This window comes from Tyto alba, unplaced genomic scaffold, assembly GCF_018691265.1.
Source record: "Tyto alba isolate M040663 unplaced genomic scaffold, T.alba_DEE_v4.0 Super-Scaffold_22, whole genome shotgun sequence".
Taxonomy (NCBI): Eukaryota; Metazoa; Chordata; class Aves; order Strigiformes; family Tytonidae; genus Tyto; species Tyto alba.
Window position 1 is genome coordinate 21,699,186 of NW_024881296.1, and position 26,375 is coordinate 21,725,560.

At 37.3% G+C, this 26,375-nt stretch overlaps 1 protein-coding gene across 1 annotated transcript in view; it reads left to right on the forward strand.

The window, feature by feature from the left end:
• Nucleotides 1-26,375, forward strand: part of ESR1 (estrogen receptor 1) — a 114,480-nt gene that overhangs the window by 3,632 nt on the left and 84,473 nt on the right. Inside the window, exon 2 of the mRNA XM_009975677.3 lies at nucleotides 25,731-25,921. Within this exon, the coding sequence (XP_009973979.1) occupies nucleotides 25,731-25,921 (191 nt within the window). The remainder of the gene's footprint in view (nucleotides 1-25,730; nucleotides 25,922-26,375) is intronic.

Below are 26,375 nucleotides of genomic sequence, written 5' to 3' on the forward strand. Positions count from 1 at the left end.
CTAAAGAAAAGAATGATTTTGTAGAGAACACAAAAAATATACCAATACTCCTCCTTACTGAAGTCTCTAAATCATGGGACATCAGAATTTGAGAAAAAAGAAGGGGCTTAATTAATTCAGATTGCGCTGTCTTTAACTTGACCCCTTTTATGTCTGACCTTGTGGCTGTATTTATAGGGAGCCAGACTAAAATACCTTTCCCTTATCTTACAATGTCTGTATCTTCCAGTAAAAGGGAGAAGACATAGTGCTAGTTATGTTTTTAATTCTCTTTGAATCTCATTTATATTTTATTTTCTCAATCATTTTTATAGTAGGTGGGGTTTTCTTTTTATATTAAATGCTTATTAGTAGTTGATTATTATTAAAGGAGATCTTGTACTCATGGATATTGCAGTAAATTAATTGAAAGATTTATTTTGTTTTTAACTAATAAATTTGAGTTCTGGTCATTTCTGGTTATTTCCTCATGCTTTTCAGCAGGTTTTTGTTCATTCAGGGAAAAACCAAGAAACTTTTCAGTAGCTATTTTGCCTCAGTAAATTCCTACAAGCAACAGCAAAGATGAATCTTTTTGTTCTGCCAGTGTGTGATGTTCCTGTGTTGTCCCACTAAGTTTGCACTTCTCAGGTCTGAAGTAAAATCGTGCCTGTAATTCAGTCTCCCTGTAGCCCGTGTTTGGTGCTGCTTCCAAATTTGGCCAAAAACCATGTAAAAATGGATTGCACCTACCAGCTACTTGACAAGGGAGTTGTCTGTCAGTCTGTATTGAGTGAGAGAAGCAGGACAAATCAGTGTACAAACAGAAATACCAGATGAAAAATCATTCATTGCTCCCTCAATTTTACTAGCTAGTTTGTATCTTCTAGTACCTCAGGCTCTAGGTTTAGATTAATATAATGAAGTATTTATTTAACTTTACTCCCAATTATAATACTGAAATTGACTGAATCATTTAAAAGCTGCTGTTCCAATCAATATGATCACAACTTTAATTTTTAATGCTTGCTAAAATCGAGAAAGACTGCAAATGTAGATTGATCCCTCTTCTGTTGTAATTCATGAATCCATCAGTCCATAACCCAGTTACTTAAACTAGTATGTTTGGGTTTTTTTTTACCTCGTCTGATTCATTATGAATCTTTCTAGCTCTTCATGTTGAGTTCTAAACAAAGAGGTTTTTTCCAAAGTTTAAAATTAAAAGTATGCTGTAGTGAATGCAAAATTCAATGATACTTTTTCTATCTAGTATGAGGTATTCATTAACATGAAGAGTACTATGTAATGTAGTGTTTTGTTTGGGGTTTTTCTAGTTTATTTTTCTCTAAAGCATCAATGTGTTCTGAGGTCGTCTCTTGAACAGTTCGAGTGTTCAGGCAGTTTCCTGAACACTCAGAGTGTTCCTGTTTTCAGAGCTTGTACAAATATCTCTGACAATTTTACAGCAGTAGAAGACTAATGAAAGAGACAGGAAAACATGGAGCTTTCCTTTCTCATGGAAATGTTGTTAAGATAAATCTGTTAAATGTTCAGAGATACTCATGCATTACAATTATGAGGGACTTATACAAACCAGTTTTGCTGTTTCTTTAGTTTCTCTTGGAGAATGTGCTGATGTGGATCCTGCCACAAGTGTGTTTGCACCATAAAGTCCCCAACAAATACTGTTGAGGGGCAGGTGTTCTATGCATCCTTGTGCCCCTGAATAAGGCCAGACAGCGATGGAAACGAGTAAAGGAGCTGTTACACTTTTCATTATCCTCCTTTCTGCCAAGGCAATGAGATGGTTCTCACCTCTTCTCTCTGAGCTTCCTTTACAAAGTTTTCTTCACATCTTTATCAGATGTATTTTTTGCATAAACCACAGACCCAGGAAGTGCTCCGTATACAAATTCCTTTTCATGTGAATTTAAAACTTGTGGCTAAACCCCATGATTTTTCAGGAAGCTCATGTGGATGGGGTTCATCTGATTAAATGTAGACACCTAGGTCTTCATTCAGTTTTCCACTCCTTAGACATCTGGTGCCAATTGAGAGACTGTAAGGTCAGATGAGTCTAGCATATATGACACAGGTCCTGCTGTGTAGCTATACCTTTTTGGAGTAGGAGGTGAATGTCAGTGAGGGTCATCACCTGGAACACCTCAAATTGCATGTGGCATGGATAACAGCATTAAACCTTCACATGGACTCCCTTCTTAGTCTGTGGAGGCACACGGAGAGAAAGAGGCACTGTGAACAAACACGTTGTCTCTTTCTAAGGAACTTGATTAAAATAGACCAGGTACATTAGGCTCTCAGAGTGTAAATTTCTCTTTCTATATTATAAAAGATGACTGCAGTGACTCATTCTGGCACAGGTATCTACTAGATAAAGATGGATGCCCAGTGATGTCCAAAGTTACTTGAAATTAATGCCACCCACATACCCCCTGTTTCCAAAGAGTCAAAACGGTCACCATCTGTAATCTCCCTTCAGATAGACACTGCATTATGTCCCTTGAGAGGAAGATGGGGAATTAGCTCTGTGTCATTGTCCTTGATCAGTCTTGCTCTGAGGCTATTGAAACAACAAACACTGCTGGCCATATCTGCTCTGATAGGAAAAGCATTAGTTTGCTGGTACCAGTTGCTTCAGAAATTGAAAAGTGAACTGAAATGCCAGCATTTTTTATTAAATCAACAAGAAAGGCCAACCAGAAATAAGGTGTAGCTCCAAACACACAGAGAGAAGTGTCCTGTGACTGAAGTGTATCCACTACTTCTAATAGATTGAGATTTTGGTTATTTTGGTAATTTGATACTGTTGACAATGAAACACTGAAACTAATCATGAGCTACCTGGTCTGTCTGCAGGGAGTTTTCTGTTATCTATTCAGACATCAGAACTGAGATTAGAGCAGAGATGCTATCTTTCAACATTCTCATTTAAAGTGCTGCTTTTGTTGCATTCATTAAGGGAGCTGTTTGTAAATTTTGTTGTACAGAGAGGTCACATATGGAGTTTTACATTGTCCCTATATATTTGGGTGGCCTTTCCAGTGAACTGCAAAAAGACATAATTTACCACAGCTCATCAGAAACCCTGATCAATGTGACACTCGGCAAGGCAAGGCATTTCTCCTTTTCTGCCAAGCTCAGATTCCAGTTGCCGGGAGGGTTCTTCTATAATCTCACTCAAGATATTTCTTCTTCTGATGCAAGATGTGTGAGATACTTCTTGCCAGATTTAACCTACTACATACTCACAGTGATACCTATTAGAGACAAGAGTTTCATAAATCTGCAGGATAATCTTCCTGGACAAGATATTGATAACAATATTGTATTCAGGAATGACCTGGGCATTTTATTTTAACCTCTTACTAGAAAAAGGAAACATAGGCCTCAGAAAACACAGAGCTTAAATATGACTTTCCTAAATGTAAATCCTATTTGATAGATGTACCTAACAATTGAAGAGGTCTTCCAATCACTGCAGTGACAGTCTTAACTAATGTCAGAGCAGCCAGAACCTACATAAAGAAGAAAAGATGAAGATGTCTCCCTTTTCCTCACTGCATGGAAGCCATTAGTAAAAGTAAAAATTAACAGCAAATTTGAAAGTCAGAAGTAACCGAGAAGACTTCTTAAACAAGCAGTTGGTGCCAAACCGTGAACAGCTGTGCATGTAACCACTTCATGTCTAGTGGGTGGAATTTCAGACTACAACGACCGTTCAGGGGTGTAGATCCCCTCGAATCAGACAACATGCGTGGAATATGGCACATTCTGTTTCTACGTGCTGCTGTCTCTCAGTGCTGACAACTGTCAAAACCTACCTTCCCAGGACCCAGGCAGCAGCATCTGTGCAGAGTAACTGTTGAATGTGCCTTCTTCTCCCTTTGAGGATGACATACCAGTGAGCATCTAGGCAGCACTGGGCTGCATTTAATGCCCATGCATTTCTCTTCCCATTTGTAAGCTATGATAGTAAGGAGTGTATTTTTTCCATCTTGATCATCATATCCAAATAACAAAACTGCTTTTAACCGATTTTCTACACAGAAAACCTGTATTTCTTTGAAGAGTTTTTTCAGTGTCTCATCAATCTGTGGTGCAAATGTCCAATTTGATTGCTACTTCCAGTCTTCCCTCCCTCTTATTTTATGACATGCTATCATGCAGAAACACTGCTTTGATCATTGTAGCCTACTTCAGTATTGATTTGTGCTGTTAAGGCATGACTATGGAAAACTTTATAGGATGCTACAGAGGGAGTCAAAGCAATGAAGAAAGAGGGAGGGAAATTTACTGCAGCACAGGAAAAGTCTCAGCTCATGCTAAATAAAAATAGTTAGGAAGATGCTATGCAGAAAGCAGCAGCAACAGAAGAAGATGTGACATAAAATTTAGGTCCCAAATCTTAAATCCCAAGACTAGGAAACTCATAATATGCTTTCCAGATAGCCACCACTGTGGTATTTACATATGGCCCTGTTCAAATTGGAGCATGTAGTACCTACTGATTTCTTTCTATTTCCCTTTATTTTTTTTTTTTTCACTTTAAATGTAATTCTGGTTTGTGAGACATGATCTATTAATTCATAAATCCATGAAAAATATTCCAGTTTTTAGAAACTTACTTTTATTTCTTCTTCAAGTTGATCTGTAGACAAATGGAATCTTAGAAGGTGCTAATTCTAAAAGTCATCATTTAATTTTACTTTTGAAGACAAGTACTATAAAATCTGATCTTTGGCAAAAATAAAATGTCACGTAATACCTTGTCATCTGTGTTTTAGTTTATAAGGCTAGTAAACATTCTTAAAACATTTATTTTGCTGAGCTATCTTGATCAAGCAGTATCTAGTTATTATTAAGTAACCTGTATCGGGTGATGTGTAAAGAAAATTAATTCAAATAAATATTCTCTGCTTTGGTTATTAGTTAACCAAAGTTAACTTGAACTTGACAGTAAGATCCCTGTTTCAAATTACATATCACAGAACCCTTGTATCCAGGAAACTGTAGTGGTGTAAAGAATACTATGGCTGAGAGTGTGCGCCAAATCTAGATATCTTTGGTGAGTTAATATGTCAAAGAACAGCTTTGTCTGTTTGCTTCCATACTGCACTAAAATTATACTCCTCCTTCAGCCAAACTGATAAACACAAGCAAGGAAAAATGTGTATGTTGCCAACATACGAGCCCCTGAAGCACATTTATTACCTTGCAATAGTTTTGCGTGGTTTGGATTATTTAGAATTTAAGGGTTGAAAAGTATTTATAGCTTTGTCTTGCCATGCTATGAGAAATATCATCATAATTTTTGTCTACAACGGTATCGATAAGAGATAAATCATTCAAATCCTGGAAATGGTGGTTCAACAGATTATTAAATACCTGAGAACATTCTAATAAAGTTCATGGAGAGAGGTGGTGAGATAGAAAGTCATATAAAACAACATCTGAAAGTTTTAATGGCAACAATATCAGAACCAGTACAATTGTAAGAGGCATGTATTAAGAATATCTGCCAGGCATATTGCAGTTTAAGGAGCTGAACATTGCTAAAGCAGGTTGCACACTGGTCAGTTAAGTTACTATTACTATTTCTTCTTGATCCAAGCAATAAAAAACCACAAATTAAGTGAAAATAAATCTAATTCTGCAGAGATATTTCTTAAACACCATGGAGCAAAACACCACTTTATTTACAGACAGTTCTAGTAACACTGCTTATTATTAAGTCTGTCTACATTCCACTCTTTTTTGATTGCTTATATTGTCCAGCTTTGGATCATATTTTCAGTGTTAGATGATTGTCTCAGGTAATTACTTTTTTCTTTAACATTTTGATAAAAAAAAGGGCTCAATTTTCTAAGTATCATGAAGGGAATAGAAAATTTTGCTATACTCATGCAAAAAACCTGAATGTTTTAATTGGGCAGCCGAGTCACATTTGTACTGTAGATACACCTCTCACATTTGGTAGTGTGGGATGCTGCCAAATCAGGGTTATTTTTGTTTGATTTTTCCCTAGAGAACCTACTCAAATTTAAGCTACAAACTGTTGAAGCATCTCACAGTGGGAATTTGTTTGCATCTGATAGCTAAATTATATGACATTTCATGTGTCATGCATGCTCCATCCTCTCTCAGTGATTATATATTGACTTGATTGCAAAGGCATCCGTCTGACAAAAAGTGTGAGGTTGCTTCATCACACAGCTGCACGGCTTTTGAACAGAACTTTCTCTGCAATTATTACTGTGGGATGAGGCAAGTTACTGGGAGATGAGAATCACGCAGTAATATAATTTTGAACGGGCCTCTGGAGATTATCTGATCAACATCTGGCTCAAAGCAGGGCTAATTTCAAAGTTAGATCGGGTTGCTCAGACCCTTATCCAGTTAAGTGTTGTAGGTACCCAGGAATGGAGACTCCACATCTACACAAGAAAATCTGATGGATTGCTGAACCACTCCCGCTGTGAAAAACTTTTTCTTAATGTATTCTTTGACCAAAGTTTTATCAGATGTCTCTTGTCCTTTCACTGTGTGCCTCCAAGAATAGTCTGTCTCTGTCTTCTTTAAAGTCTCCCGTTGCACAGTTGAAGACATCAATAAAATCCTGCCTTAGCCTTCTCTTTGGAAGACTAAACAAATTCAGTTCTCTCAGTGTCTTCTCATATGTCATTTGTTCCAGACCCTCACCTCATGGCTGTCCACTGGACTTGTTCCAGTTTGTCAAAGACTGTCAAAGCTTGGAAGTCCTAAACTGGAAGCTGTCTTGCAAGTGTCAAGGGGAACAACTTCTGCTCTCAGCCCTCTGTGTTTATATAGTACAGTCCAGGACATGTTTGCCTTTCCTTGCTGCCAGGGCACACTGCTGACTCCTGTTCAACTTGTCCACCAGCACCCACAGGGGGTTACTCCATCCCAGGTGCATGGCTCTGCATTTTCCCATGTTGAACTTCATGACACTCTTGTTGGGCCATTTCTCCAACCTTGTTGAGGTCCACTCTATGTGCCCCCTTCATCCCAGTTTGGTATTGGTCACTAACTTGCTAAGGGTGAAATTTCTCCCTTCATCCCTGTTGTTAATGAAATATTCACCTCAGTATTGACTGCAAGGGAATGCTACTAGTATCTGGCCAAATTTGAACTGCTGGTAAAAACCTGTTGAGACCATCAGTCCAGCCATTTTCCACCCACCTTATAGTTCATTTGTGCAGCCCATATCTCACTATACTGGGAATGAGAAAAATGGCTTCTCTTCTGCTTTTAGTGTCCTTCTGCTTCATCTGTGTTAGTTCTAAAGAGATTGGAAAAAGTCACACCAGAAAAATACAGTAAAAAATGAAGCTTGCAGAATGGGAAGATGGGATGAGGAGTAAATAAAGGTGGTCTCACTGAAGAACAGAATGGGGACAGTGAAGAAATCTGGTGGGTCTGTTAATGTAGAAACTTTGAATCTCTGCTGATGTGCTGTAGCAGGCTGTTGTGAACTGGCAGACAGAACATGGATGGAGAAAAGGAGTGCTCTAGTAGAAGAAAGTAGATATTGTATAAGGACCTGGAAGAGTTTGGGGTGGACCAGAAAAGTCAAGTTGAAGGAGAAGCTCCAGAATAAGACTGATCTGGAGAGAAGAGTGAAATTTAAAGGTACTCTGGGACTGAAACTCAGACTGGGGACAGAGCCTATAAAAAAGACTGCAACAGAGCAAGTGCATGTTGCAGAGCATGGGGAAATAAAAAGACTGACAGGGAGAAACAGGGAATATGCAGCTGGGCCTATGTAGAACAATCTTCCCCCCAACAGATATGTGCATCTCTTGCATTTTATTCCTGTCTATTACAGATTTACCCAGAAGGTAATGGATTAACCCGGCTGTTGGTTCAATAGACCTAGTAGTAGAGATTGGTGTTGTGGATACAAGCTTCAGTAACTCCTGAAACACCAGCTGCCAATCAAAAGGACTCAATGAGATCCCGTTTTCGGTGTTGATTAATTTCTTTAAAGACTTGATATTTCTCATGTGTACAGAGAAAATATAATAAAATTACATCAGTAGGATTGTAACACCAGCTTTCCCAAAGCTGAAATGTGACAGAACTAAATTCATGAGCATGTATCTTTCTCTCTTTGACTAATGTCCTAACATGTGAAATGAAGATATTACTGTTTACCACACAGGAACCCTATGAATAAATATTCATTGGTGTCTGTGAAGTGCCCTACTGTTATAATGCAGAGTGCTATTGAAAATCACATGTGGAAAATTGACAAGACAACAGACCAGAGCAGGCTTGAATAAGAAAGAAGACATGAGGCTACATATGAGTAAGGGTGAAAACATCCAAAATATTGAGTAGGTGCTCAGTCAGTGAATATGATTTTGGAAACCAATAATGGTATTACTAAACACAGTATCTGCAATAGAACAAAAATGGTTTATATGTTTGTTAAACATACATACCTAGCATTTTTCTTGAAAAAATACAGCATAAATGTATTTCCACTTCAGTCTTTATATAGAATTGTATGTTTGTCTACCTTGCATTTATTTATTTCATAGATAGATAAGGGATGACCTCACAGAAGCAAGAAGTCAATGCACCAGTTTTTCATGTTCTCTAATTTGCTTCTGACATAAACTCTGAGATATAACCCTCAGTTCATTGTATTCCTTACTTAAGATGAAGAATTTTGCTGATTTCATTTCAACAAGGCACTGAGATCTTACTCTTCAGAGAGAGAGATGTGTTTCAGTACAAAAGTCAGTACTTAAGCAAACATTAAATGCTGTCTGTACCTGATTTTTTTTTTTTAAAGCATTTAGGGAAATTACCTAGACCAAGACTGCCTTTTCAAGAAGATCTAAAACATGGCTGTATGACTAGCACCAGCTTCTTTATTATTTATTAAATGGCAGCATTAGGTATTAATAGCTTCAAGCTGTTTTCATGTATGACCCATTTTCTGACTCATACATGCCTTGTTTCCTCTCTCTCTAGTTCACTTTATTGTCAACAAATGTGGATCTGTCTGGAAATGTCAAGCAAACTGAAAGCTGCATTGCCTAAGACTGGCGCTGCTTCTGTAACTGAAACCCAGGAGAGCAGAACAAAATGAGTTGTTCTGTTTATTACTGGGAAGATATGGTAAGAAATAAGTGAGAACAGGTCTCCAACAGCTCCACTTCATGACTTCTGATGAGAGTCATGTTTAAGTCACATAGCCCCCTAAAATGAATGAAGTCTGGAGGTAGTCTTTGTAGCATAGACTTGATACCAGATTACTTGGGGAAAGTCTGCTTGTCCCAGAGATATTCCTCAGGTCCGTGTCTGCAAACTGCTTGGTCCTTTTCTGATGACATCAAGGGGCAAATGTTAAAAAATAAGGACAAGTTCTGTGTCCTATAGCCAGTTACTAATCCCAGGTTCAAAATCAGAGTTTTCCTTGCAACTTTATCTGTCTGAGTGTGAGATGTATTCAAGACTATTTTAGTGAGAACTGATACTCCTTAAAAAGTGCAATTCTAGACACGTTAGTCTGACTAAAATATGCCAAGTAGAAATAAAAAAAGAAATATGGATCTAATGGAAAGGAAGTAAAATATTTCAGTGCTTAATAAATTTGAAATCACTAGCTTTCCTGTACACCTCAGTCATGTCAATATCGTTAAAGCATGGAGGTTTTATTTACTACATACTGTGAATCATTATGTGGGAATCACTACAGAAATGTTTAGAACAGGTATCTCTGCAACTGGGAAATGAATGGAATGTACTGTCCAGGTTTTTTGTCTGTGTTAGGCTCTACACTAAAATTGTCATGGGGAACAATTAATTGAAGAGCAACTTTTATTTCTTCAATTCCCATTTTGGTACTATATCAGCACTCTCAAGCTATTTTCTTTGCCTGTTTAATCCTTGGATGTTCTGAGGACGTGAGGTGCTGTTTCTACCATGAGAAGTGCACTGCTGATGTCTAGAAGGAAAAAGTCTTATACAAGATGATGTGGTAAAAAAATTAATTTATACTTGCAATCAGAGGTTCTGAGATAAGTTTGAAGTTCAGTACAAATTCAGATACACAGAAGATCAGATATTAATCCTCATATTGTTAGCCGAAGTCTAATACTGAACTTAATTAACACCCCAGTAGTGAAGAGCACTTTCTATTGCATATGATTTTGCATAGCTCTAACCTATAAATGTGTTTCAACTGTATTTTCTGGACAAATGAATTTGTAATGATGAGATCATACTTCATCCATAACAAAAGATCAAACTATTGTGATTCATTAATTTAGCAAGGCTACCTTATTGCAACCTTGTAGTTACTGCAGAGAATTTTTGAGGGGAATTGATGGATTTTAAAGGAGAAATAAAATATTGTATTAGGACTCTTGCTGCTGAACTTGAAATTACTATTTTTTTAATTTTTTTTTTTTTTTTTTAATAATAATAACAATTGCTTAAGGTCTTAGGACAAAACCAGTTGAATTAGTTCAACTAGGTTAACTAGTTCAAACCAATTCAATTTCTTCTCTGAGAATGTGTCCTTTTGCTTTTTACATCTGCACGTATATATCAAGGGGGTTAGCTGAATTCCATCTGACAAGTTGAGAAGAGTATCTCCTACCTCCTTAAACAAAGTAGAACCCAAACCATTTGTTACAAGGTGCTTTGAATATGAATCAAATCTAAACCAAAACCTACTTGCAGGTACCTATTCATACGTTATAAGTTCAACTAAGAGTTGATGCCTGTTGTGTTTGGTGGATTGTTGTGGGTCTGTGTCATATCAGATGTGGGATGCTCTTTATCTCTCTTTTCTTATGTCTTTTTCTCATCTTTTGACTCACTAGTATGTGCAGAAGCAAGCCTTATCTTATACATCTTGATGAGGAATGATGTGTACTTACCTTTTCAGAGCCTGTTGCTGCGCACATGCTTGTACTGTTGGTCGGTTCCTGAGGGACGTGTGCTCCAGGGTGTGGGGCTAGAGAGGAGCTGAGATTGTGGGTAGGAATGCAAAGGGTTCTCCACATTTTATCAACAAGTAAAAACAGAAATCAAGAATATGTTTTGTGTGACAGTTGCCGCTGGGATTTGTGGACCAGTGCTGAGGCTGGAGAATGAAGACACAATTAAGAGGTCTTCAGTCTGAATCTCTGCACTATTGGCTTATCTTTCCATTTTATGTTTTGTACTTCCCAAGATAACCTGATTGAAACTGGTTTTAGATTATGGATTTGGCAACAGACTCATGTTGGTTAGAATTATTTAGCTTTGTGATCTGTAAATCTATATAAATATGTATGTGAAATCAAGTGACTATGTTTCAAGCTTGGATATCTAATGCTACATGCTTGAATTAAAAAATAAGTACCCAAGATGCTAGATAGAGTCATATGAAGAAAGACTGTAGAATTTTAAAACTGTTATTGATGTCTTAAAAAATTTAAATTAAGCTTAGAACAAAATTAAAACCAAACCAGAAATTAATCAAACAACAGAGTCATCTGGGCAATAATTTAAATATCTACTTATTTCTCTTGTGGAATACTTTTGATATACTTTTGAATACATGGACTGTTTGAAAATCAAGCATTAATTTTGGTCATATTTATACCACAATAAACCTAGACAAGAGCCTGGTGTTGTATCCTAACCTGCTGTTCATTCAGACTCTTTTCTGGGAGAGTAATGTCTGAAATATAGAGTGTTGGAAACTTTTGGGACTATTTTGCTGTGAGGAAATGGAAAATCTGTTAGTTTGTTTTGAAGAAAGGTGAGTCATAGCTGCTGGCTACTGCTCAGTCCGAATGTCATGAGGGGCTGAGTGGTGGTGATCCTGCTTGCCTTCCCAGTGTAGAGGTGAGGAGGGATGTGCTGCAGTCAGCCACCAGCCTCAGCTCCACTGAGCTGCTGCTCTCCTCTCGAGGCTTGGGCTGGACCATGGCAGGTTAGTAGGTTTGCCATGACAAGTTTAGTGCAACATCCACGTCCAACAGTTAGCTGTATGCAACAGAGAATGTCTTGTCTATAAATGAGTATAAATGCCATAGATAGCCATTAAAGAATATTATGCAACAAACAGAAGTTGAAACCTGGGTGGTTTTTTTTTTTTTTTTTTCCTTTTCATTTATAAGAATTGTGCATATCTGGAAAAGAAAAAAAGGTAAGATTCAGCATGGGTTACGTGTGTCTAGTACACTGGTATTACATGTATCCCATGTGAACACATAATAATATGTTTTTAAATGACAGAACTGCATCTGCTGTGTCCATAATACTGTACAATTAATTCTGTGTGAATTTGTCTATCTAATAGACTTTTTCCTTCCTTTGTAATTTATAGGGCAGGGAGCAATTACTGCCTACCAACAATAAAAAGTGAGAAGATTAATGAGTTGCTGTATTGTGGCACCTCTGAAACATTTGAGCTTGTTCTCTGTTGCTATGAGGAATAAGAAGTGACACAAATAAATGACACAGATTTGCCAAAACAAAATGCAACTTAATGTCTCAAAAGGAAATTATCACCAACACAAAAGGCAAGTGGATGGATTTCTGAGAGACCTAATTTCTCATACATTGCTGCATAAGTTACCTCAAAAATACGTCAACAAGCAGTTTTGCAAACACATATTATGTGCAGTTGACTACATGAATATGTTTCCTACCTTTCATCAGCTGTGCCATCTTTGCTTACTATTGATTGAATAGAAAGCATATGCAAATTTATCTGTGGACACTATCTGAATGAGTAATATAACTACTTTGGGGTAATTTAGATAATGTAGATATGTAAAACTTACTGTTTACTATTCAGTTAGTACTGATGACTGAGACATCTACACATGAAGAAGGAAAGAAAGATTTGTAGTCTACAAGCAGGAAAGACAAGATGTAGACAAATGAGGAAAAGAACACAGTCCAGTTTTTCAATCTGCTATTTTATTTCTTTATACCATTATAATGTAAGCATTAGTCTCACCAACTGAAAGCTGCCACTGGAGAGTTTTTCTCCTGTCACTGTTCTGGTATTGATTCCTGTGGCTTGCATTAGTAAGCCAATGTGACCACACAGTTGGAATCCTTTCTTCACCCTGCATTTTCTGGCCTCCTCTCTTGCCTCAAGTCTTGTTGACTGTGTGTTGAACAGCATTTGCTACTCTGGGCCCAAGTGTCTATGGCCATAAATGAAGGGAGAGCAAATCTGTTCAGGTTCTAGTTCTTATTAATTTTATTTTCTATTTCTTACACTTTCAATTATATTTTTAGCATATGCGATTTTCTGTATCTGGAGGTCCTCTATGGCAAATGTAATAGATGTTATTATATTTTATTTCACTGTCAACAGGGCCTGGCCTTACAAAGCTAGCCTAACAACTAGGCTACATGGCATTGCCAGACTTCACTGCTCTGTTTCAAACTCTGACGTGTTTATCACATGGTTTACTGTTCATTAATATTCAAAGAATGTATTGGCATGCAAAGTTGAATTCAGCACATTCCAGAGGACAAGTATGAGTTAAGTACCTGAGCTGGAGAAATGTTTCCCCACAAACTACACGGATTTTGTGAGGCATCCTATTTCTGTGCATCCATCTTGCCTCCATTTTGACTGAAAGTATAAACTAAAACATGCTACTTTGAGGTCTGTGTCTTCCCTATGAGGGTCCAGACCTCTCAAGATTGAAACTTGACATAATTTATTATTAACTTTTCTTAACAGAGGAAGAAGAATATAAAACAAGCTACAAAGTAGAGTTATTCTGTTGGTCTGACAGCACTAGAGTGCTGTGAACACTTTTAGCAGCCCAACTCTGCAGGTGAAATGCAGCCCTTCTTGTATGCAATGACAGGTCGGTATGATGTCTTTTCAGACCAGTTATTTGTTTGCCTTCTGTCATGCTTTTGTCACCTGTCCTTTGATTTTTAACACTTAGTGATGTGCTTTTGTCCCATCTGTTACACTTGATATGCTTTTAAACATACGACTTCCAAGTCATAGTTGAATTTCTGGGATGCATATTCCTTGTAGACAGTCATCAGCTAGGACTGGTGTTTCTGTCTTTTCAGCTGTCAATCCAGTGTCACACCACAACATGCAGTGTAACAGTCTTGGACTGGCTTTTGTCTGCCACTGATACTGCAGGTCGGCTGTGGCCCACAAGGAACACAATCTGCTCACATCTCTGGGACTGTGCGGGTCCCATGGACTAGTAGTTTGGTTCGATTAAACTGGCTTAAGCACAAATGGGTCCATACGTTTAGGAACGGGTTTTTTTTTTTAACTAGGCCCTAGCTTCTGCATGTTAGTCCAGGGGCTGTAGAGATTCTGCTCCTCAGATTTACTGTTTTGGGGCAAGAACAAGGAGCTGCGGATAAACCACATGTTCTGGGGCAAGTACACAAGCATTTTTATGTGCAGATGTCAGATGTTCCCAAGTGTCTAGTTCCTTCATTGCTACCCATATCACGTCTTTGGGCTTGGCACCTTTGCCTACTCTTTTTACTGTATTCTTTATAGCAGTTGGCATAGAGTGGCTTGTAGATGGTCCAGGTGGTAAACTCTTTGGGAGAAGATTTTTGTCTCTTTTCTGTGCTTTATATCAATTGGTTCAAGAGCTTGGCATGTACTTTGATGAACTTAAAGGCACTACTTTAAGTAGTCTTCTATTTTGCCAGCCTTTATTTTCCCGTGGTCTAGAGCCCTCTGGTTTCTTTTTTGGGACCATAAGTGGTTGTACCAGTGTTTTGTTTCGAAAGATCATTTTCAAATGCAGCATACCCCTAGAAGTAAAAATTTTCAGTTAAAAATGTCATTTTAAAGAAAAATAGCCATTTGAAATTATAGATTGGTATATATTAGAATTTTTGAAACTATATTACCTAAATTGTAATGTTATGTTATACAATCTGCATTCTTATTTAACATACTTTTTGAGGTTGGTGTAAAGAAGAATGTTTATATCTTTCAAGTATTTTTCTTTAAAAATGTCTTGTTTAATGTTGGTCATTGAAATGTTTCCCTAGGAATTTAATGAAGCTTTGGGTAATTGATTAAACTGCAGTTTTAATGTGTACATCTGAAATATTTAGAAAGAGGGCTTGCCCAAGAATAAAAGGAACACATGAGCCTATAAAAGTCCTATAAAGGCATTGTGTATGAAGATTTATGACCGATTCCTCTGTTTTTGATGACATTTAGCTTTGAAATAGTCTGGAGATGAGTGTAAGAATCTGACAGCACTTCCTGGAGTACCCTTTTCCAGTCTATTGAGTGCATTTAAACTTTTCCTTTTGGATGGTAGGATTGTGCTAGTTTATCGGAATGTTTGAAAAGAAAAAAAATAGCTTAATACTGAGTAATTCTGAAATAAGTTCATTAAGATCAGTAAAACCTGGAGGAAAGATGACTTCTGGATGTGTTATATTTTTGTATGAAAGACTGAACTTCAGCTTTTTCACAAAAGCCATATTTTAGTTTTAAGACTGATATAAGAAACACAGTGGTACAACCTTACAACGTTTCAGCTTAGGCTTTGAGGCTTAGCATAACTAATGGAGACAAGGGTGACTATGTATTTCTAAAACCGTGAAAGCTGTAAAAGATATACACCAGAGTTTGTCATCTGAAGCTGGCCTTTTTTTTTTTTTTTTTTTTTTTTTTTCATGCTTCCAGCTTTTCAAACATACTTTATTCTTCAGACTGTTTACACTAAAGCGAGATATTCCGTGTCCATGCTTCCAGAGTGTTTGCCCACTGGGCCCTCATCTTTGACACACTTGTGGGCACAGCTGATTGCCACACTCGGGCCCCTGTTGCTCCTGTCCCCAGAGCCACACAGCCACACACCAACTCAGTATTGCTGCCAGCAAATCATATCTATGCAGTGCCCAGAAACACTTTGTCTGTCAGCAGCTTTTTCATCAAATTTGGCATGCTTTTAGACAGTGGATTAAGGTTTTTTCTCAGATTACATGACTCTTCATACACCACAGTCTGTGGGACTGTCTAACTGAATGAGAGAGATGGTGTCAGAGACAGATAGTGCCCAGGCAAAACTGTGCTTGGCAGGAGGTAGAAATGGGCAGAGAAACCCTGAGCAAGTTGACTGGTCATTATTTTGGATCCTGGGGAATTAGATAAAAATATTTATTTCACTGGTGTTCCTTAAAGAATAGGAGGATCATCTAGTGATCAGGGATTCAAAAGATACATCAAAACAATAATTTGCAGAGATTTTACTCCAAAAATAAAATAGTACCATTAATTTTTAAATAAGTAAATGGTATCTGCCAGTTGTTAAAAGCAGCAGAGATCTGTAAATAGGCCACTTGAAATGTAAGTATGTAAGAGAATGTTTTTCAAGTGCTGCTCACCACAACAGAATCTGAAACATTAAATATTTCTCAAATTCACTGAGGGTCGGTGCAGTGCCCAGCTTTTGGGAAAGAGAAATCTAATGCATGAGTACAATAACTGGGGAATTACTAAGTAGGGAAAGGGACTGCATAATAAAAAAATAATCTAAGCCATAGAGAAGATCATAAGCTAAGTACAAGTCAACAGAACAATCTTTTGCAGAAAAAAGCAAATGTTATTCTGTGAACAGAAAACCAGATGAACAGGTCAATATGCTGTTTCAGAAGAGACTGGCAAGGCCTCTTTCAGAGTTTTATGCCCACTAAAAGGCAAGCAAAGTCCTTATGAGAGCAGCAGGAGGATGGGAGAGTTAGAGGGGAGACTCTGGAAGGAAGGCTGGAGGCTGAGAGGTGGCATAGCAGGAACCTTAAAAAGGGAGGATGTGTACTAAGAGGGCAGAAGCTGAATTGTTCCCCGGGGCTTATTGGAAATATCTGGGGACAAATGAGCTTAATTTCCATCAGAGAGGTCTTAGGCTGGACATTAGGTAGTGGAGCAACCAACAGTCCACAGGGAGGGGCTTAATCATTGGAAATATTCTAAGGGCAAGTTAAAACAAGTTCCCATGGGGCAGGTCTAGATATATAATCTTTTAAGCAATACTCTGTCCTTGCTTTACTGAATGATAGTATATAGGGATTGAAGAGTATATAATTTCTGTAGGTCTGTGTAGATCGCTTTCACATCAAGACTGCAGGGAAGTTTGACTGCTGGGAGAGTTAGCAGCAACTTCTGCTCCTGCTTAATGCTGCAGAACTGTACCCATGGTTGTGTCTGTAGATTCTTTTTGCTTATTATATACATGTTTATTTCTTTGTAAATGTGTTTGTCCTTTCTGGCCAGGGAGAGTGAGATGAAGGAAAACCCAAAGGTGGAGGTAAGTGTAAGAATGGGATGAGAGGAGCTGGGTGGGGCCAGTGAGAGCACTTGATAAAGAACAGCTGTGGAAGGAGAAAGCAGACATGCCTGATGACAGCAGTGGTAGGAGTCTCTGTGTATTTACTAGTTTTTACTTCTCCTCCTAAACTGGGGTAGAATAAAGGATTTGTAGTGTCACTATTTACAGGTGTTAGAGGGTATCACTGACATCCTTCCTCTGCTGCTTGGGGATGAGAGTGATCTCCTGCCATTGCCTACTGCGTTAAGGCAAGTGAGAGGTGCCCCAACAAGTTCCAGCCCTGCTGTCTGTGACTATAGATAGGAGGCAGAAGGATAACATCTTTGGTTTTCTAGATGACCTCTTTAGAAGGTGAGAAGCCACATGCAGAAAAAGCGTTACTTGCAAACTTGTATTCTTAATAAGCCCAAATTAAGGTGACCCATTCAAATCTTATTTGGTTCCTTTGTGCCTTTATGTTTATTATTATTATAATAATTATTTTCACAATTATAACAATACATGAAAAGGATTAACTCTGGAATGTGTCATGCTCATATAGAGAAATATGTCACTCTTTAAAAATTCTCACTTCTTGCAAAGAATGATAACTAAAAAAAAGAATCAGGTAAAAATTTCAAGAAGTATTAGGTGAAGGTAGATGATCGCTGGCCTGACGAACTAAATTCTCTGTCTGATTCTGCCACAAATGCTTCTGTGAAGTTCAGAAATCATTTAAATCAAACTCCTCACAAGTATTTTTGTGTTGTATTGTAATTTTCTTTGTGCTGAATGGAAGTCCTACAGTCTGATTTATGTAAGTGTTGAACATTTACCCTTGCAATTGCAGACAAAGGAAGTAGCACTCTGAACATTCAAAATGCTATTTAATTGGGGGTACTTATAAAACTGAGGTTGCACATAACTCAGTATATACTTTTGACCTTAATCTCTTTCAGCCTCATTTTTTATCCTTTCAACTCACAAGAATATTGGAAAAATACATTCATTAGCACCTGTCAACTGCTTAAAATGCTATAATGGCATGGAAATACTGGAAGGAAATGAATTCTGATGTTATAGCTGAATTCAAATAGTGTGCTGATGGTAAGGCACCAGACACTGAACAGTAAGGGAAAAAAAAAAACCAACAACCCAACAACAAACACAGAATAGCAGCTCATTTAATAAATGATTTTTATTCTGTGCACTGATGAGCTGTTGCCATGTGAAAAGTATGTTCATATAATTACAGATAACATATGTATGCACAGGAGGAATAAATGAAGTTTCCAGTTTCATTTGCAAGGTGCAGTTTAGCCACGTGCTATATATAAAATCTTGTTATTCTTTTAATATATATTCATATAAAGCATGTGTGTGGGTGCTTCTGCATTCACCTTTTGTACAGGAAGAAATTATTAAGCTTCTGTGAATAAGAAAAAAAACAGAAAATTGTCATTGCTTCACAGCTGTTTGAATTCTGGGCTACTCTGTGAGGTACATCTACACCACCACTCTTCACTTAAGATTAATGAAAATGACCCTGTGAGTGAGTTCTAGTTTCAATTCTAACAGCACTGAAAAATAAAATGAAACAGAACCAATATCTAAGTATTTATTTCAAAGATTTTTTTTGTATAAATTTAAAATTCAGGCCTATTGAGCTGACTAACAGATTGAGCTCTTTCCTCTTTTAAACCCGCTCCCCACCCTCCTGCCATCCCCAAGAAAAACTTCTGTTTTTCAGAAAGTTGAGCAAACTTCTATGTTGTCAAGGGGATCATCTGCAAAATTATTAATTCATGTTTATAAACTATGGAAAACTGATCCTAGGAGTGGAAGTATGGGAGAGGGGAATATTGAAAACATCCAAATTCAGATATTAAGCATGTGAATGAGGTGCCTGGTCTCCCTTCCCCTCCCATCAATAGAACCTCCAGTAAATGTGGCTGGAGATGCCATGGACCACATAGTGACTGTACATAGACACACCTCTCTATACTTTAATCCAGTTTACAAATACTAGTGACAGATCTGAGAAAAAAATAAAATTTTTCAGAAATTATGTTTTAAGGAACTGAAAAGATGTGAAAATTTATACTGACTATAGGAAATAACTTTAGAGGAGATTTTTCTTCAAATATGGCATGGTTTAATTTTGGCATCCCCAAATGTAGTATTTCAATCACTCATTTTAAAATTAACCAGAGTTAAGGATGAAGGAAGATGATAAAACTAATTCCAAAGGAAATGTTTAATTTCATGTTGAATAAGAAGTTTTGATGACCTAAGAAGATATGCTTTTGTTTTCACGTTGACACAGCCTCTCCTCAACACTACCATTTCTTGGTCAAAATTAAGCTATTTTTCTTGTTATTTTACTTATTTAACAAATAAAATAGTGTTTTATTCTAGTTCTAAAGAAAACATTCTAGTGTCTTCTGACTATAAAATAAATGTTTTGATACATTGTGAAATACTGCCAACATTTTAAGATTATTATATTATTCATCTATCATATAACTTCATTTATTTTAATTTTTCTTTCCTAAACTTCTCTCCTGTCAGTTATCTTTGGTTTTTTCGTTTGTCTGTTTGTTTTTATTTTGTTTTGTTGGGTTTGTTTTGGTTTGGTTTTTGGTTTTGTTTGTTTTTTGTTGTTGTTTTTTTTTTTTTTTTTTCCCCGTACTGAGGCCTATCCTGTTTTCAGTTGGTTTCCTTGCCATTTATTTTCTTAGTTGGCCTTCACATATGTCTTCTGTTATTTTTAAAATAGTTCTTCATATTGTCTCTCCTCATTTCTTTATGTCAATTTTTTCTTCACCTCATCCATTCACTACAGTAGCTTAGGGTGTTCTACACAGGTAGTCCTGCTTAGATGTCCCTGCACTCACCCTGAAGAAGAAGAGGAGGTATGAGCTCAGACCCAGGAAACGAATGGGAGACAATTATAGAATCATAGAATGCTTTGGATTGGTTGGAAGGGACCTTAAAGATCACCTAGGTCCAACCTCCCTGCCATATAGAAATATCAGATGAACTTAAACGTCATGTTTAGTGAGGTAGATACTAAGCTAGAAGGGACATCATCATTGTGAAATGCTTATTATTCTCATTTTTGATGCTGGAGCCAGAGATGTTGTCTTGCTGATGATCAGGGAATAAAATAAGGATAGTGGGGCAAGAAAGGCCTGCATGCATATTAGTTACCTAAACAAGACCAGGGCATGGGTGCAAATATCAGCATGATGGCTCTCACTGTTTAATAGCTTCACGCTCCCAGGCATGGTTTGGCCTAGCTGAGTAATCCTCTCCCAGGGCATGGTTCAGACAGGAGCTATGCAAGGGTCCTTCTCCCTTGGTAGCACAGAGAAAGCCATCCTGTTTTGGGGAGGGAGAGAATTTAGCTGAGTGAATGAAACATGCTCAGAGCCATGGATTGGGAATCACACGCCGTCAGGGCCCAGGGTGAGCCTCAGCTGATCTTCATCACTGGTGGAGGATCAGTCAAGGAGTGATGCCGGCTTCTGGTCTCATTGTTGGAAACCACTCTCATTGCTATAGTCCATCTTGTGCCAATGATGGCTCAGCATGGGGCCACCTCTCGAGGTCACATCTAGCCTAAAATACCCTGCAATTCTGTCCATTTGAAATACAACTCCATGTAAGAATTTATCTCTCCATTGTCAAGTTGCATTTAGCTTAATTACAACTCTAGGCATTTTGGGAAATTTGTTTTAAGCCAACATTTTCATTTGGATGGGATGTGATTTTTTTTCAGCTTCATTGGAACTACTTTCTGGGAGTACAGTTTTGAGGTGTTTAATGTACTTGGCAATTTTCTATTTATTTGTATACTTAGTCATTCTTACTGCAGTACATCTTAAAATGTCTTTAAAGTGTTTTCAAGCACTTAATTCAGATCAAATATTTCATAAATATATTGCCCCATATGGAAATTCACATTCTAACAAGTTAATTAATTTCATATTGAATAGTAGAATGGTGAGTTATAATATATCCAATGTGTGGAAAAGTATTCATGCTAGACCTTGGCTGCATTTGAAATGGACATTGGTTTTCCGGCTTTTTACACTGAGAATTTCCATCCACTTTTGGTAAGAAAGATTTAGCAGCTGCAGATTAAAGTTTCTTGTATGCAAGTAAATTCAGAAAACTATAATTTCTCAGGGTGTCTCCTTCACCTGCTTAAATAACTTTTCCCTTGAGCCCTCTAACCTATGAAATGTCTTTCAGATAAAGCTGGGGTTGTGAATAAACTAGGCTTTACCTTGCTGTTGGGCGGATTATGTATTGTTGGTTACCCTAAATTCATCCTGCCTGCCAGTCAGATTACTGTGATGTAAAAAGCTGAGTTTACATTACAAAATGGTAATTCCCTCATGTACAAATTCTTTCTACCTTGCAGTCAGCATGGGGTTAATGATCTCTTGGCTGACTCAGAGTTGTGGGTGATGAGTGAATGGTTAAAGAAAGGTGTTGTTTGCTAACACATTTACTGAAGAGCAGACTCAGCGGACATAGGCAGAAAAACATGAAAATGAGTGTGGAAGACAAGATTGTCCTGCTCTGTAGGTTCCAGAACACTTTCCATTTTATGTCTGCTGTGTTATTACTTTTGGAAACAAGCAGTAAATGCTGAGGTTTTTTTTTCTTTCTAATCTGTTCTGTTTTGGTGTGGGCCTTGGAGGGAGGGCTTTATCTGGGCTTTTCTTTCTTTTTGATTTGTGTTTCTCTTTGGTAAACATAGTTGACAAGAACTTTTGGTCTTTTTTTTTGTTATTGTTTGCACTGATTACAAAGGAAATTGTTGAAAAGGTTCTGCTATTGTATTTTGGGAATGATGATCTTGCCAAAGTTATTAAAGTTGGGTTAGGTTGTTGCACTATGTTCTCCAGAAGGCTAACCCTTGAAACCTAACTGAAAATTGGATGAAGAGCAGACTGTTATTTTTTGTCAAGACACAGCATCAGTAGTCTGTGATGTGCACTAACTAGCTGCTGATTTCTGGGTGGAAATTGAGATGTTATTTTAATATAGCAAGCTCCATGTTAATGGGATGCTCTTTTCACAAAGAGATTGCCTTCTCATCTCCTCTAATAAGTACTAGAGTTTATTTATTACCAGCTTTCATTTCCATTGTATAAATGGAAATGGGCGACAGGATGTTATTTCTGGAGAGTATGAGGCTAGGGATATTTTAGTGTACTTCCCGCTGTGGTTCACAAGAGCCCGAATGTGATGACTCTGCAAGACCAGTTTGCAAAACCTTGCTCTAGTGCTGCTCGAGTGGCACTGATTTTGGGGGTGGGAAGACAGCAAGGCCATATTTAGATTCATTTTGCCTTGTGAAGGTCTGTGTTAACAGATTTATAGTATTCTTTCCATCTAAAAAGTTTGTGTGCATGGAGGTATAAGTCAAATAAGAGCTGCCTGGGCATTGTGGACAGTTGTGAACAGTGACATTGCTCCTCTGCCTGTCTGCCCTCCCTTCTGCCACTGACCCTGTGCATGCCCACAAGGAGCATGCCCTTTCACGGCTTCTCCCTCTGGAAACATGGCCTCCGTGTGTGACTGAGGATGGACAGAACCTGCGGGACAGACTCCCTGCAAACAGCGTGGCAAAATACGTATGTCTTTACTGTATCTTCCTTATTAGTGATTATGCATCTTATTTTCTTTGGTGTGTACATTATTCATGAGATTTCTTATCTGTTCTAGATAGAAGAAGCTTTTTTTTTTTTTTTTTCCCCAGTATTTTGCAGTATTTCTTAGTATTCTTATATATAATTTTAATAATAATGTATTTGTGGGCCTAATCTTGATCTGAATGAAGATAAATATTCTGAAAGGATAAAAATTTAAATTATATGGACTGAGTGATGACTGATCTTTTTTTGTATTTCTTTATTTTGGTTTTAGCTATTAGTTGAAGTGTTTTCTTTTGTACCCAACTAGGAAACTAGGATTGCTTTAGTGAGTGCATATGTGGTGTTAGACAATTACTATACACCTGCAAAAATATGTAATTGTTTTGGAACTTGAAATTTTTTTCCTTTTACTGTTTTTTTAATGTGCTTTTAAAAAATATGTAGTTTTTACTGATATGGAAACAATTTTCTTGTTAACATGCATATTTGTAACAGCTTTGGAAAAAAAAAGATCAAAAATTCTAAATACGTATCAGGTGTTAATGTATACATAACAGACTAGTCTATTGCTGTTAAAATGACGTTGGCAGTTATTTGCTTGCTTGTTGTTTTACTTCAAATATTTGAAACATCCTTGTAGTTATACACACCTAAAGAATATATTTTTTAGAAAAGCGACATTAGTTAATTTAAATTTATACTGAGAGGATGGATTAGATGATCTATCTGTATGCAGGGGAGAATGGGGTGGGGAAGACAGGAAAAAGCAGCCTTGATCAATGCTGAGTAGAAAAATAAAATAAGTCAATTAAATGAGGCACTGGGATAAAGCAAATTCAAAGGAAGTTTCAGGACCTGAAAAAGAATAAAAAAACTACCTAGGTTTGGTGGGTTGGAAAAGATAGTTACATGAGCAATGTATGTGTTGTATCCATTGCAATTTATTAATGATACTGTTTTCACCTTTTCACATTTTAACATCTAAGATATGCAAGAATTTTTTTTTTCTGTGTTTACTTTGCTAAATTCATGTTGCCAGAATTACATCATTCTCCACTTTTCCCATCTCACTAAAAAACCAGTTGTGCCATGTCAGCACTTCACCATTTGCAGGTTCTTCTGTCTTGCATGAGTCCAAAAGAAACAAAAAATATTTAAATAAGTGTTCAAAATTAGCTGGTACATAAGGCTTGATGAAGAACTTTGGGTTTAATAAATGCAGTTTTCCTGAATGATAGCAGTAGCAGTTTCTGCTATCTAACATGGGGAAGCCTCATGTACCTCTAGTAACTGATATTCATTCAGAGCTGTTCAATGAAAATATCATATTCAGGTACATAAATATATAAAGAGCCTTGAAGGAAAAGGTACAGAAATTATATATAAAAAGTCTCGAAGGGATGGCTGGCAGGACATGTGAGAGTGTCCAGGTGATGTTGGCTTGTAGAAAGCTTTTGGGCATTGAGACGGACTGCAGTAGGAGATGTCAGAGACCTTTGGCTAGAAAAAAAAAGATAGTTGAGCATATGTAGAGTAATCAGAAAGCTGCTGGGGAGTATTGGTTTGGAGCAGGAAGATGCTGTTGGTGCCAGATGCTTCAGTTTATCAAAACAAAGGAAGTCTTACTTTGCTGAAGAAGAGAATAAGACAAAATGAGGTAAGTAGGAAGAAATCTGAAAAAGAGAGCCCCTAGGCTCAAAACTAGGATATATTTGTTTGAGCAAATGTTAGGACTCTGGGGAGATAAGAGCCACCTGTTCACTAACCAGCAATTAAAACATGCATGGTAAGTGGATAATTAGTGTAAACAGTAGGATTCTTTATGCTTTAGCTTGACTGATGCTGTCACACCCAGTTGTATTTATCTCCTGGACAACTTTTAGTGCAGTCTCTTACTGGAAGGCATGTTTTGCAAGAACTATTTGCCTTCCAGGAGCAATCTCAGATTTCATTGCTGGTTCCGTTGATAATTTCACATCCTCTCATTTTTATGAATATTGTTTACAAGGCCTTCAGCAGCTATCCATAATAATCTCTTACCAGCTTCACTAGATGTGACTTCATTGCCATTTACACTATAGGTTTGTTCAGTTTTCATTCAGTAGCACAAGGCACATGTGGGTCATGTGCATGTCTAGGCTGTCTAGTACGTGTCTAGTGACATGTATGTTACTAGAACAAAAAGTCTTTGGCAACAACTTTTAATACCTCCTGACTATTCTTGTTGTGCTAAAACCACTTCTTAATTTTTAAGAAAATTATACTGTAGTGAGAATGGGGACTGTTTTATGCAGTATTATATCTTTGACAATGTAAGAAAAGTCTGCATCTCTAATTGGGTAATAATATTTGAAAATAGCCTGGTTAATAATTGAAGTGACTTGCAAATTCAGGTGCAAGTCATTCTGAACCCTTTGGACAGGAGCAGGTACACAAAAATAATGCTGATATTTTTGTATTCCTTTGTAATATCTTGAGAAAAAATGGATTAATTTATCAGATAGCTTTTTAATTTTTCAGGGTACAATGTGTGATAACATCAGATTGATTTGTGAGAAATTCCACTGTATCTTTCTCGTTCTATACCTTTTCAACTAGAACAGGACAGAGGGTGATAAAAGATTATTTTTTTTTGTCTCTCTTACTTTTCAAAACTAGACCTGCTCTTCTTTCTCACATTCCGCAGGAGTGGATGAAACTTAACCTCGCTGAAAGATTTATGCTTGTTTTTTGCTATTAACAGGCCCAGCTCTGATAACAGACGTCACAGCATCCGGGAGAGGATGTCCAGTAGCAATGAGAAAGGGAGCCTGTCCATGGAGTCCACCAAGGAGACCCGATACTGTGCTGTCTGCAATGACTATGCTTCAGGCTACCATTATGGGGTCTGGTCTTGTGAGGGCTGCAAAGCTTTTTTCAAAAGGAGTATTCAAGGTACTAAACTGTTCAAGTGAATCCACTTTACTCTTGAGGAAACTGTGAAGCTACTTGAGATTGCAGCCTGAGACCAGGACATTTATTGGGTTTTCATTAGCAACTGCTGTAGTCTCCCATATATTTTCAGCTCTGCATTTGGTGAATGATTCTGGCAGGTATATAATATGTTATTTAGTCCAAGATTAATGAAGAAAAGAAAAGCTTCTCTATGTTCTCCTTGAGTTAGATATGTCTGACCATGGAGACAGTGAGAAATCTACTTTAAAAATCCATATTGGATCATGACCATTCTTCCAGGCTATGTATATTTCTTCTCTGTGATTCTTATCCAAAACTATTTTTTTTTTTGAGAATTCCCTGTTAGATGAAGATTAATTCACGTTGATTGATTTACTAATCTTAATTTAGTGCTCCATTAATAAGATAGTTCAATCCAAATCTCAACTCCTCG